The sequence below is a fragment of the Acomys russatus genome, chromosome 12, assembly GCF_903995435.1.
Source record: "Acomys russatus chromosome 12, mAcoRus1.1, whole genome shotgun sequence".
NCBI lineage: Eukaryota > Metazoa > Chordata > Mammalia > Rodentia > Muridae > Acomys > Acomys russatus.
This window is the reverse complement of record NC_067148.1, coordinates 17,466,025-17,485,436: the sequence shown is the minus strand read 5'-3', so window position 1 is coordinate 17,485,436 and position 19,412 is coordinate 17,466,025. Positions and strand designations below refer to the sequence as shown.

At 43.0% G+C, this 19,412-nt stretch overlaps 1 protein-coding gene across 2 annotated transcripts in view; it reads right to left on the bottom strand.

Annotated features, from left to right (window-relative positions):
• Window positions 1-19,412, bottom strand: part of Adam23 (ADAM metallopeptidase domain 23) — a 144,795-nt gene that overhangs the window by 24,302 nt on the left and 101,081 nt on the right. For both annotated transcript variants that reach the window (XM_051153932.1, XM_051153931.1), the window contains exons 15-22: window positions 17,464-17,563; window positions 13,979-14,050; window positions 13,291-13,380; window positions 11,893-11,973; window positions 5,477-5,527; window positions 4,724-4,787; window positions 2,692-2,797; window positions 1,429-1,548 (exon numbers count right to left, since the gene is read on the bottom strand). In XM_051153932.1, the coding sequence (XP_051009889.1) occupies window positions 1,429-1,548; window positions 2,692-2,797; window positions 4,724-4,787; window positions 5,477-5,527; window positions 11,893-11,973; window positions 13,291-13,380; window positions 13,979-14,050; window positions 17,464-17,563 (684 nt within the window). The remainder of the gene's footprint in view (window positions 1-1,428; window positions 1,549-2,691; window positions 2,798-4,723; window positions 4,788-5,476; window positions 5,528-11,892; window positions 11,974-13,290; window positions 13,381-13,978; window positions 14,051-17,463; window positions 17,564-19,412) is intronic.

Genomic DNA, 19,412 nt, shown 5'->3' with positions numbered 1-19,412 from the left:
GCAGTTAAAATGCAGGCACACTAAAAGTAGTGGGTAAAAAATATCACTGCTCGGAAGAAGAACTATAAATGGGCAATGAATATAGGAAAGTTCAATATGACTCAGGGAACTGCAATCCAAGACACAGGAAGATACCACCTCAATTCACTTAAAGTAGCTGTCTTTAAAAAAAAAAAAATAATAATAATACAAATGCTCGCCAGAGTGAGTAGAGAGCCTTACTACGCTACGAGTGGGAGCATCAATTCATACGATCTCCAAGAGAAGGGGGTGGCGGTTTCTTCTGAATGCCAGCTAGTACTGCTGTGTGTTTACTGTGGCACTGTTACAACAGCCGGGCTATAAAAATCAGTCCAGGTACCCAGCAACGGAAATGGATACTAGGAGGTCTGGATACACGTGACAGAGTGTCAGTCAGCCACAGAGAAGAAAGAAGTGCTGTCCTGTTCAGAATATCTGTGAACTGAGTTGTACCCAGAAAGATAAGCACCCCAAACACGTCGTCTCGCACACGTGTAAACCTCAAAAAGTTGGCTTCATAGTGGAAGAGTGAGGAGGAGGGATTTGAGACTACGCAGTGGCGGAGGGGGCTTGAAGGACAGTTGGATGCAGTTAATAGCTGCTGTATGCTGTGTGCAGGTATTTCAATAAATTACATTAATAATATAATATAATAACAATATTACATCAGGGAAATGGGTTCACAGACTTTTGAATTTCCTTCAGCCTGTGTGTATAACGCATAAATGAACAACAAACTCCACGTTTAGTTTTGGGTCTCATCCTCCACACCACATTATCAGGTGCACACATTCAAAAATCTGAACACTTCTAATCTTGAGCTTCGGGGATGCTTTATAACCTGGAGGGTAACTATTCCTCAGACTGTGATCTGGAAAATCCCTGCGGTTTTGGGCAATGGCAATTTGAGAGTCCGTACTCCTTTTTTGTTTTTTAAGTGGCTTTTTCCACACGGAAGAAAAAGATGAAACTAGCAGAGAATCTTAGATCTTTGATGTTTTCAAATTCTGCTTGTTTGAAATCTGTGATCATCATTCTCCCTGGGTCTCCTGACTTCCGTGTGTTACCTGCTCCCCGGGTCTCCTGACTTCTCTGTGTTATCTGCTCCCCAGGTCTCCTGACTTCTGTGTGTTACCTGCTCCCCGGGTCTCCTGACTTCTGTGTGTTACCTGCTCCCCAGGTCTCCTGACTTCTGTGTGTTATCTGCTCCCCAAGTCTCCTGACTTCTCTGTGTTACCTGCTCCCTGGGTCTCCTGACTTCTCTGTGTTACCTGCTCCCCAGGTCTCCTGACTTCTGTGTGTTACCTGCTCCCCAAGTCTCCTGAATTCTGTGTGTTACCTGCTCCCTAGGTCTCCTGACTTCTGTGTGTTACCTGCTCCCCGGGTCTCCTGACTTCTATTCATTACCTGCAATCAATGACTCGGCCTTGATGGTAGAAAGACGTTGGGATGATCTCTCCTTGAAGCTGACCAATACGTGGAGCTCGGGTAAGGTTGGTGCAAAGTAAAAATCCACAGAACACGTCACTGCATGGGTTTGAGAAGGCAGAAGACAGGAAGAATCCAGCTCAAAAATCCACAGCTCTCACTGCACAGACCTTAATGTTTACATGCTACTGTCCCAGGAACTAAACACAGAACCTTGCAGACACTGGGCAAGCAATCTACTATTGAGCCTTATCTCCAGCCCTCAAATTTCCCATTGTTCTTTTCACTGCAGAATAAAAGCAGTCAGACACTGTGTGTTAGCTATGACTGCCCCCTTCCCTGCCTAAAGTCACAGCTTCACTCACGGTAGTGAAGTGTGCACATTCGAAAGAAAGGCCAGGAATATGCTCGGTCAATAGCAGCACTCCTGCCCCTGACACCCATCATCCTATGCACCCCTAGGGTGGCCGAAGGGATGCTCTTTCCGGATAACATGAAGAAGGTCTGCCTTTGAATGTGCACGTTCTGCACCTACCTCACAACTGTGAGCTCACCAGCGTGAGAGCATAAAAGTCCACACAGCAAGGCTCACACAGCCAAAGGGAAGAAGTTGTCTGGATCCTTGGTGTTGTTTTTTATAGGGCTCACCTGTCACAAGGACACCTATACTTCCAGCCTAACTGTTCAATAAACAATGATTTATACAAGAGGATGGCAAACCAGTGAAGCGTCTCATCAATGAGGAAGAAATCTGCGGCCAGCAAACTCATGGCAACGTGTCAACTTCCTCTTGTAACTCAAGAAATGCAGATTTAAAACCATGCCAAGGTAGCCACTCCCACCCGTCGGGATTGATAACAGTTAAGAATCTGGTAAAAAGCAGTATATCTTTCAGGAGGATTTCCTAGAGCACAGTCACTTTTAGGAAACGATTTGATGTCATGTGATGACAATGCGAAGACACATGCCTGTCACCCGGCCACTCTTTTGCTAAGTGTATGCTCTAGAGCTCAGGGCACCATATATACTAGGCCACAAGTTTAAGAATGTCCACTACAGTAGAGTTTAGTTTATATTCTTTTTCCTTCCTCTCACACTTATCTATTTTAATAGAACGTATTTAATGCATCCTTTGGCAGCCTCGTGCAGGTGTACACTGCATCCATGGCTTCCCCCCCGCCTTTTTGTTCCCCTTGCTTTTGCGTCAGGCTGGGAGAGCTGTGCCCCAGGGAGCCCACTCACTGTTTGCTGCACTGGATCCATCGGTCTCCATCCTTGCCGCAGTTGCCCTTCTCCGTACCTTCCGTGTTCAGCTTCTCATAGCAGAACTTGTCTGACCCTGCAGCCTCTGTCAGAGATGGACGAGAGGAGAAAATACATTTTATTTCTCTGGGCTACTCGCGCTCAGTGGGGGGCCGCAACTCGCCTATCAACTGCTTCCCAGAAACAGGAATAGAAGGCGCCTTGATTGCCGCTTCCTATGGCGGAAACACGCAAGCACTGATTTCAAGGCAGGATGTGCCATTTACTTCCTTGTCAAAAAAAAAAAAAAGAAAAACCTCCAAAATCCAGCGGCTTCTGTGAGCTTGTGCAAAAGTGCAGCATGGTCTGAAATGCGAGAAATGTCTAACCAGCTCTTGCTGGTGGGTTCGAGAGTGACCAGTGAGAAAAATCACTAGCAGGAAAAAAAATCACTAGAACAATACCACACAGTAAGAAAATATTCATCCTTGGTCCTGTTTTGTTTTACTTTATTTTATTATGTTTTATGTGCTTGGGTGTTGTGCCTAGAAGTACAGCTAGCTGGACACCATGTGCATGCAGTACCCAAGGAGGCCAGAAGAGGGCATCAGATTCCCTGGAAGTGGAGTTACTGACACTTGTAAGCCACCATGTTTATGTTAGGAATCGAACCCATTGTGTCTGGAAGAACAACCAGTGCTCTTAACCACTTAGCCATCTCTCCAGTCTTCTTAATTCTGTTTTATGGTAATATTCAGGCACTAGTTTTAAAGTCTCAGCCCACTGAGATTATTAGGTTGTTTTTTTGGGTTTTTTGGTGTTCTGTTTTTTTTTTCTTTTTTCTTTTTGAGACAAAGTCTCACTTCTTCGACCCAGCTGGCCTGGAACTCATTACGTAGTCCAAGCTGGCCTTTAATTACTAGTAATCCTCCTGCCTCCACTTCCCAAATGCTGAGATTACAGGCATGAGCCTCCATGCCTGGCTCTGCTGAGATTTTATATCAGTATTTGAGTTTTAATGTTTGAATTTTAAAAAGACATTAAGTCCTTATTATCTTTACCTAAATGAAGCACTGGATGTAAATCTTTCCCATGAGCGATCCCCGTTGAACGCTGAAATCACTCACATGGCCTCTTCTCTCTTGTGTACTTTCTTCCATTTGGTAGGGCACCTCCCACTGTGGGTGGTGCCTCCCCTGGGCAAGTGGTCCTGGGTTCTATAAGAAAGCAGGCTGAGCCATTCTTGGGGAGCAAGCAGTAAGCAGCGCCCCTCCATGACCTCTGCTTGGGTTCTTTCCTCCAGGTTCTGCCGTGAGTTCCTGCCTTAACTTTCCTCGGGGAAGGAGTGTGATATGGAAATATAAAGCCCAATAAATCTTTTCCTCCCCAGAGTCGTTTTTATCAGAATGCCAAGTAAGTCAATCCCTATGTGGCCATTTATGAACTGAAGTTCTGAGTCACTGTGATTGTCACCTGGCAGATGTGTATATTAGCATTTAGGCAACACCTTGCTCCTGTCTGTGCCCAAGGAAATACCTGTATGCCATCACTTTGACCAAAATACTAAACGGCAGACTAACAAACAAAAACAAAACCAAGTCTGCACTGCTCCTAAGGTAAACCACCAAGGCACAAAGTAAGGCATGCCATTGCACAAGTGGCCAGACAGTGACTATGAACTGTGACACTCAACCCACATGCAACATCCCATATTTAACAACCAAGATCAATGAAAGACACTTTGATTTTCATGACAAGGTCTAACTAGGATATCTGTTTCCCATAGATTTTGCATCATCACCACCACCACCACCACCACCACCACCATCATCATTTGAGGTGTACGGGAATCGAACCCGAAGCCTCACAGGCACTCTACCACTGCACTACACTTCCAGACCTGTATACAGTTTTCATAACATCTCTTTCATTCTTTTCTAGCTTTTTCTTTCACATAGCTCCATCGCAGACTGAAAGAGAAGAACCATGAAAAGGAAACTGTGCGGCCATCAAGCCGGAAGATGCAACCTACTTGTTCCCCAGATGTACTGACACTGGTTGTCCCTTGTCTTGCACTCTCCATTGTAGCAGCGACCCTGAGAGAGAGAGAAAGAGAGAGAGAGAGAGAGAGAGAGAGAGAGAGAGAGAGAGAGAGAGAGAGAGAGAGAGAGAGAGAGCGCACATATGTTGTGAGCCACAGGCCACCAGGCCATTGCTGCCCCCCAAATTCTGACTACAAGATCCCCCTCTGGGTGAGTTCATTGCATACTCAAGTCTGTTCACAGTGACCAGTAAGACACATAAACATTTTTAACGAGGTGTAAGATCAGCCACACTAAAATGTAAAGCTCCGGGCACACGTCACGGCACAGCTCTTTATGTGTAACATAGTTCTTGAAGCTTACATTTTTAGGGAGAAGAAAAATTTGTACCGTTCTGCAAATGATACCAAAATGACTTTTAGCTTCTCTTTGAGGATGTAATACTGACTTGAGGAAAGTCTTATAAAATATTGTCCTGTTTTTTTTTTTTTTTCTAAATAGGCTGAAATTATTTTAGGATTGTTATAAAATTAGACCCCTGGTTTCATCAGCCATTGTGCTTCTTTCTTACTTCCTGCAACCTGGCCATTTATTTTGTCACTGAGTAAACGTATTTGATATCTGGACCGAAATAAAGCGGATATAAACCAGCACCCCACTGCAATGTACTTTTTAGTAAACTTCTAAAGTTACATTTATCAAAAGGGGAGGGGTACTGAAATCTTATTTATAGTCCAGCATACCTGATTTTGATTGCAGGCATAACCATCTTGTTTGTGGAGATTCGGTGGGCACTGAAAAAAAAATTTTTTTAGTTGATAGGCAGTATATAAAACACCTACAGAAAATGTGGTTAACACATATAAAAAATGAGACGGAAAGTAAATTCACAACTAGGAACATTTAGCGAAACACATCTAACTCCATGAATGAGTAATTTAATTTCATTCTATGTCACTGAAATGAATAAAGTCCACGCAGTTAATTCTTTTTAGGTTTCTCTGTTTGCCAGGAGCTGGAGCAGATAACACACAGTGTTCACTTGTCAAGGAGCTACAAGCAGGAGGGACTGAACTGGGCAGCGGGGGGAATGAATCAGCTTGCTGTGCAGGAGTGGGGCATGCGAAGAACTAATTTGCAGGACCTTGCACGGCTCCTTGTGAATGTCAAATCTGCCCGTGACATCATGACATCTGCCTATGGGACACTTGTGAAAGCAGAAGACACCACAGGCTGGCACCACAGGCACAATCAATACAAGTGCTGTATCTCTGTGACCTCTCATGCCGCAGACTTGTCACTGGGATACTCTATGGTAAAGTAGGGATTTTTTTTTTTTAATATTGTTGTTTTAACCAAACCATCTATGACACCATTTTTAAAGTACCGTTCATTATCCCTAGACGTTATCCACAGTAAACTGCCATTACTGTTTTTTTTTTTTTTAAACAGTTAAGAGGGCGGGGGGCGGGGGGGAGATCAGATGCCACAATGTTGAATGCGAGCGTGAAAGAAAAATACACGCGGGACACGGAGTCAGAAGCACACGCGAGGCACTGAGGTTTTTCCTGGTCCCGATTTTCTCCACAAATGCCTTTCGACACAACAGCAGCTCAGGCCCCAAGCTAGAGCCTCCACCCGTCTGCATCTGCACGCCACCCTTTTTCTCTCTCGTACACGCCACCCAGTAGGACTGCAAATCCTCAGACTCACTTCAAAACAGCAACTCTTTCTTTCAGCTTCTGCCATTCAATGCCAGGTCGAGGCTGCCAGCATTGGAGCCTGGATTGTAATAGCCACTTCAGGCCTCTCCTTGCACCCTGGTTCCATGCCGTGCTCCCAGAGAGACCCCGGGGGAAACGTAAAGCACCAGATCACGTGGGTGGGTCCCCAGCTCAAAACTTCTGCATAGCCTTCCAAGTCGCAGGTGATCGGCTTCTCCCATCCACAACCCATCATCTCCCTGGCCTCATTGCCAACTCTCTCAATGGGTGACTCCCGTAGGATATGCCAGGCACGCTGCCAGCCCATGCCGGATTACTGCGGGCCTCATCCCATCTTCTCCTTAGGGGTTTGTTCAAATACCACCCTCTCAGGGAGCTTTCTCTAATCACCTTCTTCAGAGCAGCCACCATGCCCTCCCGTGCTGGCACTCCCTGTTCCCCGTTTCCTACATTTTCCTTCTCCACTGCACTTACCACCAACTGACAATCCATATATCTCCCTTGTGTGTTCACTTTTGTTCTCACGATTATGTGGGGCTCCATGCAGGCAGGATTTTCTGTTTAGTTTCCTGTCGCACAAAACAACGCTGGGATGTGGTGGGTGCTCAGTTACTGCTAGCTGACTAAGAAACTGAATAGATCACCCATACTGGTAAAAATGAAGTTATTTTATGCTGCATACATAACGGTTGCTTTATCAAGCTCGGCACAGAAAGATGAACTCAGGCAGCATTCTTCGGGAGCAACGACACATTATAGGACACGGCAATAAAATGTCAGCTCTGCCTCTTCCTAAGGGCTGGAGCCCCTTTTGGCTTTATTCACCATAGCTTTTCACTCTACCTGGTGCCGAGCATCCCAGGGGTGCGTTGATTGACACTAGACAAATTGCACAAAAAGCAGACATCCCTGCGGCCTCTTCCATCTTTCTGAATTCCCCCAGAATGAGATCATTATCTCATTATCAACCACCATAAATTACTTGCTTTCCCTAAAACCAGTACAACCACAGTAAATAGAAATGGAGGGGGGGAGTGGAGGGGTTGGGGGAGACATATCTGGGGGGGGGAACACATCTCAAAGAGGCATGCTGCTTTTGTGATGTCTTAAGAAGGAAAAAAAACTAGGAGAATGCTTTACTGACAAAAACAAAAACAAAAAGCAAACAAACAGTTCTTGTTATAAACATGTCGCAGCAACATGTGCCACAACTTCTACTCAATCTGGTTTTAGTTTAGGCTTTAAAAAAACAAAACAAAACAAAAAAACAAAAAAGACGCCAGTTGTTAGACAGGTGCACACCTGCTGTGGCTATCTAAATGAAAATGCCCCCTGTGGGCGCATATATTTGAATACTTGGTCCCCAGCTGGTAAAACTGTTTGACTCTTTTATAAGTTGCTTTAGTCATGGCTCCTGTCACAGCTATAAGAAAACAACTGAGACACTTGGAATCCCAGTTGTCAGGAGGCTGTGGTAGGACCATGGGCAGCCTGTGCTGAAAAAAAAAATTTTTTTTTTAAGCCTCAAAACAAAACAAAACAAAGCAAACAAACAAAGAGAAACCATTAAGGCCAGTTGCTTATCACTGCAATGTTTAATGGGGAAACTGCCCAGATGGTCTGACATCCTCTAAGGATGCTCAGACCAGGAGCAAGTCTGGGCATTCTACTCTCGAAGTGGAGCTCTGAACACCACTGCATCCCTGGTCCACCTGGGAGGCCATACAGGAAGATTCTCCTGAAGCGGTTTCAGTGGTGCTTATCTTAAATTGTAGAATAGCCCCATTAATTACTAGTACTTGCAGAGACCATTTTCACAGCTTTCAGGTATCTTTTCTATGTCACCGCATTGTTTGCCAAGGATTTCTTTCAGTTACTCTAAGCATTGATTATTCTGTCATAAACTGCAATAATAAAAAAAAAAAAAAAAGAGTTCAACACAGCTCTAAACGATGTGTCTCCATCAAATCTGTCCCCTCAGAGCCTAGAGAAGCCTGTGGAAGAAGATGTAGAAGGAGTGGGGCAGAGAGAGGGGACAGAAGGCATGTGGAGAACGGCGCCCTCTGAATCAACTGCGCAAAGCTCATGTGAACTCACAGAGACTGGAGCAGCAAGCACAGGGCCTGCGTGGGTCTGCGCCTGGCCCAGCCCTCCGCGTGTACGCCATAACTTTCAGTTTAGTGCCGCAACAGGACTCTTAAATGTGCAAACGAGTGGGTCTCTGATTCTTGTGTCTTCTCTTGGAGCTCTTCTATTTTCCTGTTGGCTGGGCTTGTCCAACTTGAATATAATGGTTTTTGTTTTATCTTTTTGTTTGTTTGTTTGTTTGTGTTTGGTTTTGATGAGTGTTTTTTTGTTTTGTTTTGTTTTGTTTTTGAGACAGGGTTTCTCGGTATAACAGAGCCCTGGCTGTCCTGGACTCTTTTTGTAGATCAGGCTGGCCTTGAACTCACAGAGGTCTGCCTGCTTCTGCCTCCCAAATGCTGGGATTAAAGGCGTGTGCCACCACCACCAAGCTGTTTTATCTTATTATGTTTTAATTTGTTGTGTTTTTGAAAACGAAAAGAAAAACAAGTTCAGAGATACCAATAAATGCTGATATAAAGATTAACTAAAAACATGAAGTTAAAAAAAAAAAAAGACAAGAGTATATAATGCAGGCATGGAGATCATGGTCCTCGGGGTGCAGAGACTCTGGTCTCATAAAAACTCTGGGTATCAGTAAATTCAAACTTCATTGTCTCTTCAACAATAAAAGAAAAATGTTATGGTTTTTATGCTCTTCTCTACTTCAGCTACCTACATTAGGTTTATTCTCATGATCATATTTTTAAATTATCAATAAAATAGCAGTATATTCTAATTGCCACTGAAGGAGTAACAGTACAACTTTAACCAAAGAAGTAAAAGAAAAACAATTGCATTTCTTAGACAATAAAATAGGTTAAGGGAAGAGCCCCTATTTTATTTTACTTTTGTGTATTTGTGTGTATACGGTATATATGAGTACTCGTGTGTGTGTGTGTGTGTGTGTGTGTGTGTGTGTGTGATATGTGTGCAAGTGTGTGTACACCATGATCCACATGTACCTGTGGAGATAAGAGGTTAAGACTGCACATCTTCTTATACTCTCCACACAGGGTCTCTCACTGGACCAGGACTCAGCAATTAACTAGTCCAGTTGCCCAAGGAAAGGATTCTCTGGTCCCTGCCTACCGCACTGAGATTACAGGCGTCCAGTTTTCATGGCGGTGTTGGGGGCCTAAACCCAAGTCCTTGGGCCTGCACAACAAGCGCTTTATTCACCGAGCCACCTCCACAGCCTCAATGGCCCCATTTTAAAAGCCTGATTTCCAGAAGTCTCCAAGGCAAATCGGGAGTTACAATTGAAATGGAAACCTATGCTTCTAAAAGAGACTGAACATGAAATCCAAGAACATATATTGCAGTTAGAAAAATATAATACCATTCTATTATAACTAACAACCACCCAGTCAAATGATATATCAGAATTGTTATACTTGAGAGAGAGAGAATCTGCGATTCTTGTATTCTGTCACTATGTAGTAAAATTGTAAAGGACTCTGTTTACATGACTAAATATGAGAAACAGATATACAAGAGGAACACACATCTAAATAACCAGTCAGGACATCTTTCCATGCGCTGTACTATTAACAGAGCCATGGGAAATATACACAGACCTTTCTAAACGTGATCAACATCTTTTCTTTCTCTCTTCTCATGTTCCCTTCCAGAAACTCAGTGCAGAGCCAATCACTCTGCTTTCCTTCTCCTGGATGGATGGGTTGATACGTAGGAGAAGAATAATTAGACCTTCTGAGGCGCAAAGTGGAGTGTGGCTGGGAAGCCAGCGCTCTCCACCGCTTCTTCATGCTATCCACTGGGGAAGAGCCTGCCTCTCCACAGGGAAACCACACTGGGACCCACTGTGTCAGTCACCTGCTGCTACGGTTTGAACCAAGATCTATTAGAGGACGCACATGGCCCTTGCACTGAGTGAGGGCTATAATTCGAATTGGTCATTTTCATTTTTATAGCAGGGTCATCTGGCTTCAAGCTGTACTACATCTATTGTGACCCCAGTGGGAGCCACTATTCCTTGCAGTCCTGGGGACTTATCCTCTAGAGATAACCCCACAGGACAGGTACTCCTCCAAGTGCACAGAAGTCTTCACTTCGGTACTGACAAGACAGTGAAAAACTACTGAAATCTAATGAGTAATCTCTAGGTAAAAACTGTTAAATTTGCATTACACAATCATAAAACGACACATTAGCATGGGAAAAATAACCTTCTGAAGACACATAGGAAAGAAAATAAATCAAATGAAATGCCAAGTCCTTACTGTGGCGTACAGGTCCCACCTGGCAAACAGGACAGCCTCGGGCACTTCTCCTCTCCTCCAGTTCTGCCCGCTCTCACTGCACTTCCTGAAGAAGGCGCGCCTCTAACTTGCTGTTTGTAAACTAACTCCTTCCAGAGCTACTCCAATGCCATCCCCTCCAAGAAGGAAGCACCACCGGATTGTTCCAACCTAACACCCCACTATAAGTCTTCTTCCCACAGCACCTTATTTTATCATATATGTGAGCGCGCATACACATGCATATATACCTGTATGTATACACACATATGCTATATACATATATGGATACGCACATATGTATGTACACGTGTATATATATGTATTTATATACATATGTATCTAACTTATTTGCCTCTCTATACACAACAGAACCTAACTTTCACTAGAGTAAGGCCACAACAATCATGCCCTCTTCCCAATTCTGGCATTTACAGCAGTACTTGGCAAGTAACTCAACAGATGTTCATTTGAATGGCAAATAAGGACATAAAACATCATGCCATAAATAAAAGGCACAAAAATTATACAATGAGGGAGTCAAGAAGTCAATATTAATTGTGATATTATAATCATTTTAATGGACCAAAACCATGCCAAAGCACAGAGGCTGAGAGGAAGGACGAGGCACAGGGGCAGTGGCAATGACAGAGGCTTAGACCTGGCCTTCTGCTCCCAGCCACAGTAGTCCTGCTTGCTCCCAGTCTCTTACGTTAGTTCCCTTCCAAAATTTGTTTTTGAAAAATTGTTCAAATATTTTGAAAAGAGCATGAAAGATGTGGGAGCCTAAGGGGGAAAAAAGCTTATGAGTTGAGTATAAATCATCTAAAGATACTTCTGAAGGGGGAATTTAGGGAGACAGAGAAGGGGGGGAGGGAGGGAGGGAGATATGAAAGTCCCAAAATACTATACCAAATTTCCTTAAGTAACAGTTTGGTAGAGAGCTAGAAATATCTAGAAAACAAATCTAATAAATAAACCAAAAACAGGTCCACACATTAAAACATGTACTGCAGAGTGCAGGAGCTAACATGAGGTTTCCCATACCTGGCCGGAGTCTCCAGTGCAGTATTCAGTGATGTCACAGCTGTTTACAGCATCCCGACATTCATAGCCTCGTGACTGAAACTACAAATCAAAGCCCGATGTTAGGAGTCAGTGTGAACTGGTACCCCACTAAGCCACCACTGTTACGTTCACCAACAAGCCTGTGCATTCCCGTGTGTCACAATTGCTTCACAATTTGCAAAATCACTGCATGGTAGACATGAGGTCCAGGTGCTCATCCAACACTGAGGATGAGCATCAAAGAGGCACTCAGTCTACAGATCGCACAACCCACTGTCTGTAGTACTGAGGTAAGAAAACAACGTCATGAAATTCATGTAAAGAAGAAACACTGGCTTATCTTAACACAAAGGGACAAAAAAATGCCATTAAATATTTAAGATTTCTCTGCAGGGTTAATCTGCCCATTAGCTCAAGTATTAACCTTGCTTTAGATAAGTACATACAACAAAATTACAATGAATTCATATAAATCACCTAGGCATCCATGATTGCCTAGGATGAACAAAATATTTTGTTTTTTCTGGCAAAGGATGCGCAAAACACGAAGTCTCACTAGTCTCAAGCAAGTTATCATCTGTTAGACAGTGTGAAGCAAGCACAGACTAGGCTGAAATCTCCTAGAATATTGCGATGTGGAACTTCCCCTGGTACTGAAAAAAGTAAAAAAAAAAAAAAAAAAAAAAAAAAATCACATGATTTTAGAGTTACCTGAAATGTCATGGATCTGACATATGAGAAAAAAGGAATGTTAACAGGACTTTGCAAAAGGAACAGGCTGTCACTTTGGGTGGCAGATTCTACACACACACACACACACACACACACACACACACACACACGGATGCACGCACGCACACACACACACACACACACGCACGCACAGGCACACATGCAAACACGTACACATACACAAACACACATGTGAACGTATGTACGTACTTCCTCACCTGGATTTCTTGACTTTGCAAAAGATTCAAAAAGCCAAATGAGAGACATAAGCACTCGGTCTTATACTGTGTGTCTAAAGCAAATTAGGGCACATTTTCAAATGTGACTGTTAGAAATAGGTTGTCATTTCAAACACCAACAGAATGGTCCCTCTTCTGTCCTGATCACTTGATCTGTTCGTCTGTGCTAACAGGGCAGCTTGTTTAGGTTGGAGGCTGTGCGGGCCCATCCTCTAGAGGAGGCTTGGGAGTGAATGATGGAAGAGGCGCACACCGTGGCCCACAGAAGTTCCACAGAATTGCCAATATCGCTGAGCTAGCATGCATCAACGTGTATCAAGTCACTCAAAAGCTCAACAGACATCCTGAGATGGCTAGCTAATTTGTCAATGAGCAAGAAGAAAGATGAAACTTCCAGGGGACTCACAAGACATGAGGTGTTGTTGCAGCAGGGGCCGTCACTGCAGTGGGCCCCGTTGGACAGCGAGCATTTCTTACAGCAAACGCCGTAGCACTCCTAGAGAAAACACTCTTGTAAGTAAATCATAGGCCACTGCCCATTCTGTATTCCCTCCACGTGTAGCTTATGCATCAGACGGCAAGAGTTCTAGAAACAGTTCGCTAACATTTTAGAAAAATCAATCACTTTAAATGATGACGACTCCTGCCCACATTTCTCAGCAGACCGATCTCCCATGAGTATGATTACTCATTAGCAGGCACCCACTCGCATGCCTCTGTAATATACCATGTTCGTAATACCCGCATTTTGTTTTTAAAAGGGGGAAAAAAAATAATAACACGCAGCATTGGGAAAATGCCCCTGATTCCGCAGAAGGTGCCTGAGATGAATATGAGCTCTAAATTAACTTTTTAAAGGTCAGGCATTTGATTAGAACAATCCATTAGGCTCTTCAGACAAGGCTGTAACAACAACGTGACTAATTCTTACATGTCTGAGTGGGAACGAAGCATTGATCAGAGCGATCAGGAAAAAGAAGGAGGAGGAGGCAGTGACCCTGTGATGAGTGATAGCATGGCTGATGACTACCGCTGTTCCTGTTAGCTCAGAGGCTGAAATGCACTAAAAGTAGAGACAGTGTCTTAACACCTACCACATGGAAACCGCAATCACACTCCTCCCCAGCCTCCACATATCCATTGCCACATTCTGTGGGCTCAAATAGCTGAAAGAGATTGGAGAATACAGAGAAAAGCATTTCAGTTTATCACAGAAAAGCCGCACAACAACCTGGCCACATATATAGCTATGTATGCCGTAGCATTCGTCTACGGCTTGTTATTATTTTATATTCTTATTTCGGTGTATGTGTGTAGCTACGTAAGTGTATGCACACAGACATGTGCTTAGCTGCAGAGGCCAGAAAAGAACACTGGATCACCTGCAGCTGGAGTTACAAACAGTTGTGAGCTGCCCAACCTTAGACAAGGAACTAAACTCCAGTCCCCTGAAAGAACAGCAAGTTCTCTTAACTGCTGAGCCCTCCTTCCAGACCCTGGTTTATTATACATCTTATATATATATGGTGTCTGTGTGGGAAATAGTATTCACTTATTAACAACACTCTTACAAACATGTTTTTAAAAAAGGGGGGTAGTGTCTGTGGGGATTTCCTTGGTGGGGTCCTGAGAGACAACCTCGAACCCAAGAGTGACTCTTCAGGGAGCTGAGCTGTCAGGAGAAATAGATCGCTTCCTAAGTTTTCTAATGGGGCTAAAATGTATTAGCTATAAGACATACAGATATCTAATTTGCTGACTTGACTAAAGGCAGTTCAGATGACATCAAAACTGTCAGAAAGATAAATATGTTTAGTCAAAACCAAACGTGAGAGATGCAACTAAGGAAACGGCAATAAGCTTAGAACGGTGTTGCCAGAGATTCAAATCCATCACACTCGCTGAAAAGAAACCTGCACTGTCTGGCCCAAAGCCCCACCACTGCATTGCTTGACTTATCTGTTAGTAGAAAAGAAAGTTAATCCACTAACTTGAGAATTTCAGTAAGTTCACTGTGTGCAAATACTCAAGCTCTTAACGCCCAATTTAGCTTCATAAAGAAAAAAAATTAAGTAAATTAAGTTAATGTATAGAGAGTGGATGAATATCTAGAAATCTCTCAGTCATTGCTACAGTCATAGCAGAGGTGACCTTCTAGAATATTCCCCCAATGGCGCCATGAACTTCGTTCTGGATTAAAAAAACATATTGTATACAGATCGTTGGACTAGTCACTTACTTATGACAAATGTGTCTATATCCTATTGGCTGGAACAGGATTTCTCTGGGTACAATTACCACTTCTAGGTGTGTGTTGTAGAAGGAACAGGGACCAAAATAGCAACCCAGAAGCTCAGAGCCACGAGTAAGAGAGAAAGAGCTTGTCCCAGGCAGGCATACACATTGGGTAACAGTCATCGTCCATTGAGTCTACTCAAGAGAGGCCTGCTTTTACTTCTTCCAGGAAGGAACTAGTATAAGAAGCAAAGAAACCTTCCAGCAGAGTTGGATGGGACTCAATAGTGCTAATCTCCATTCCACTTTGATTACCAGGCAGGAGGAAACAGAAAGGGGCAGGGCTGCTAAGAGATGACCAACACTTGGTACCAAGGCTTCCCATCCTTCCGTGCTTGGGTTCTTTCTCCTTGCTGAGGTGGGTCACCATCTCAAACCAGATGGAAATCACAGCAACTGGGCAGAGTCCTAAAGCCCAGGAAATGTGCACATACACTGAAAATGACAAGCAGCACATGCCTGTGCATATAGTCACCGACTAAGAACACTAGGGAGGAAAAAAATAGTTCTTTGACATATACATATAAACGATTCTAGTGGAATCTGCGGTGCCTTCTTTTTTTAATCAGTGTAATTTGTAGTTTAAAAGGAGAAATTATCCTGTATCTAACTTCTGAAATTGAATATGTAAACAAAGCTATTTGTGTGTGTGTGTCTGTGTGTGTGCCATTCCCAAGTTACTGGGATAATTTTCTTCCTGCTCACAGGTAATCTGAGAAATAAAATGATGGATCTTTGTGTATACACCAGAAACCTTAACCTCTCTGAACAAGCGAGTGCTGTTCCCTCAAGCACAGTGCTTACAATTAGCTGGCAGCTGCAGGGCAGGATAACACTAACCATGCACTGGGCAAGTCAAAACTGCCACATTCGTTCTTTGTCACAGATCTCACTCATCTCAGATGCCTTGAAGCCTTCTAGTTTCTTTGCCTGGAGGTCACGGCCAGGAAAGGCCACCAGCCTATTTAATGGTGTGAAGTCACTTTAAACGTCTCCATTCTTCTGAGACTCACAGGGGTTTTACTTTAGTGAGATTCACAGGGGTGTCAGGTCCCAAACTTCCATTCCATGACCCCGGCTGTATTCTTGGCTGTGAGTATGGAATAAATTAGTCTAGCGGCTGCCTGCCTTAGTCACTGGTTTTTTTTGTTTGTTTGTTTGTTTTTGGTTTTGTTTTTGATTTTTAAAGAAAAGGTCAACACAATATTGCCACTCTTTAAATTCGCAGAGTATTGTACATTTTCTATACAGATAAACTCTATTTGAGAAATGAGGTGTATTCTAAAGGAAAAATGAACTTTCCCATGTTCAGATCCTGATCCCATCTGCTAATAGCGCCGATAGTGTCTTTTCAATTTCTGGCCTGCTTCATTTCCGGACACGCTCCTATAAAAGCACAGGGCCTTGTACAAAGGCATCAGCCTGTCAGTTTGAGAAGTCTGCCTCTGCTGAACTTTAGGAAAGTATGGTGCCTGGCCATGTTCTATGTCAAGGGGAATGGCGGACATCTTATAATCAAACAATTTCACACTTTCACAGCAAGACATAAATATTTACATCATGAGGACCAAATGAAGATTTTCAAAATTTAGGAGTTTTACTGTCAAATGTATTTTCTGAAAACTCCTAAAAATCTCTTCTGGAAATGTATAGGATTTTTTTTAATTTGTGCCTGAGGAACTGCAGTCTTGTTTATACATATTCCTATGACATGCCAGCGACAGTATGGGCTGCCAGGGGAAGGGAACTACGTAGTAGAAATATGCGTGGTGTTTATGGAATCTGTAGAATGTTAGACCAAGACCACTTTGTGGTTGGCTGACATCAGTGGAAGAACTGGGGTAGATAAAGCTCTCAGGAGGAGAGGGAAACTAAGTCTCCAGAAAGAATGTCAAGGTTAAATGAGATTGTTAGCAAAGAATAAATTCAAGTAAAAGTTCTTTTCATTCTAATTCCCCACCTCTTAGCAGAAAGGTAAAAACACTAGCATAAAGTGCTGGAGAAGTTTTGCATTTGGGGGGTCACAGTGTAAGCGACCACTGAACACTGATCCCCAATTTGATCTTCCACTCAGCCTTCAGCATTCAGAGACTCGCCATAGCTGAATGTCTTTCCATAACGGGTGTAGCGGCTTCTACCTGTAATTCCAGCCCTTGGGCAGCTGAGGAGGGCAGATTGCTTATAGCAATATACTGAAGTGTCTGACAAGAGACTCGCTTTCTGAGAGAAAAAAAAATCTCTGAGGTTTGGCACATTCTTACTATTGGAGAAATCAGTTACCAACCTTTGTTGGCCTGTTGAAAAGACAGGCTCCACCTCCTCTCTGTAAAAAGTCTCTATACTCCAAAATGCTGCACTTAGAGAATTTTCGAGAGTGGGATACCCTGAAGAAACAAGGAATCAGTTAGGCAAACGATTTAACAAAAGCAACCAACAGAGAGGAAAATTGAAAAGCACTGAATATTCATTCTGGATGTAGATGAATCTACCCAAATATTGACAAGATGCTTGGGTCCAGATGGCTATGTTTATGGGGTCTGTAGAAGAAAGAAAAAAAAAACATCACAGAACTAGGGGCTTGGTTACTCCCCAGCTACCAAGCCTCTTATCTGCAATGTCTTGGAACACATCGCTTGAAAGGGTTGGTACAAACCCTTAAATCAAGGCTAGGTTTTCAAGTTTGATTATTTTTTGTTTACTATGTCTCAACAAAGGCAATCTTCTTTTTTTTTTTTTTTTTTTTTTTTTTTTCCTGGCCTGAGTAAGAAGGTTCAGCTGCCTACTAGACCTTGGTTTTTGTTTTGCTTTTTGTTTTTTGCCTTTTGTTTTCTCTTGCCGGGGGAGTTGGGAGGGCCAGTTTATTAAAGACAATGTTACTCAGGCTTCAGCAACCCAAACTGTAAATAAATGAGTAAGCCCTGAAGAATGCGCTGGGTCATACATGCATATGTTATCAGTGTGTATGCCCACAGCAAAAAAGAATTAAGGAACGCTCCCATGAGCAGTGGTTCTTTATTCTTCATTTCAAATACAATTATTGAGCAATATTCATGATTTAGCATGAATAAAAAATGAACCTCTCTATGATTTATTCAATCAAGTTAAGACCCCTATGTCAGTACACAGGGGGATATCACACACACACGTCAAGGTTAAGCTAAATCGTACACAATGATTCCTTGGGAATGTCTGCAATAGTCCACTCTAGCATATAATACAGAACAGAATACATGTGTTCTGTTGCATGAGGGCACTTGTAAAATTAAAACTCACCTCTATTGACAGCACTGTCTTATGAGAAGTATATCAAATATATGTTTGAGAAAATATACAGTAACTTCAAATAGTTTATTCCACCCTATGAGTATTCAATCCAAAACTCATTTAGAAATTGACAGTTTAAAAGACAGTAATATTGCATACAAAACCAACATTATAAACGGCACTGTTTGCTATGGCAGCCATCAAGCCTGTGTCATCATAAAGGCTCAACTATGGAGAACAAGTGGCCAGGAAAGGCAAGCATCCAGGCTTAGGCTACATTTCTAGGAATGTGCTCTGAAGTCTCAGGGGTAACGGCTACCTGCACAGACTTTCTCCTTTCAGGGATCTCATGGAAGAAGAAAGAAGGGGCCCTGTAGAAGGAGATGGTACCTGGGGCAACCAGTGCAGAACAATGGTAGGACCCGAAATCACCAATGTGTAGGTATCTGGCCTGAGCAAAGACAGTAGGAGAGACATCTCTCCCTGCTGCTAAGAGCGGGTTACAGCTTAGGAGGCCAAGTGGCGATGGCCTGCATGGTGCAGGAGTCCCGTGGACCCAGGAGTGGTTCCAGGGCTCAGCTCACTGGTTCTATGGAACAGCTGGCCCAGTTGCACAAAGTGCCCACCAAGGAAACACAAGTGAATTAATGTTGATTGTCCTACCACTTGATGACTCTTTTGTTCAAGCATTATAACTGAATTAATTAAAAAGAAAAGCTCTGTTGACTCTATAAACGGTTTACTACAAATTTATTACCATAAACGTACACTTATAAGTTCCTAAAAACGTAAATGGATGACTGAATTGATTTCCACTGGCTGCTTCAGGTGGACCATCTGCTTTCATTCTAAGTATATTAAAAGATTAATGCCTTTGCTAAATGCAGAAGCTTTTAGTCATGTGGTTCCTGTAAGGGTTAATAAATAGAAGTAGCTAATACATTTCACTTCCCCCCTCAACCTTAAATT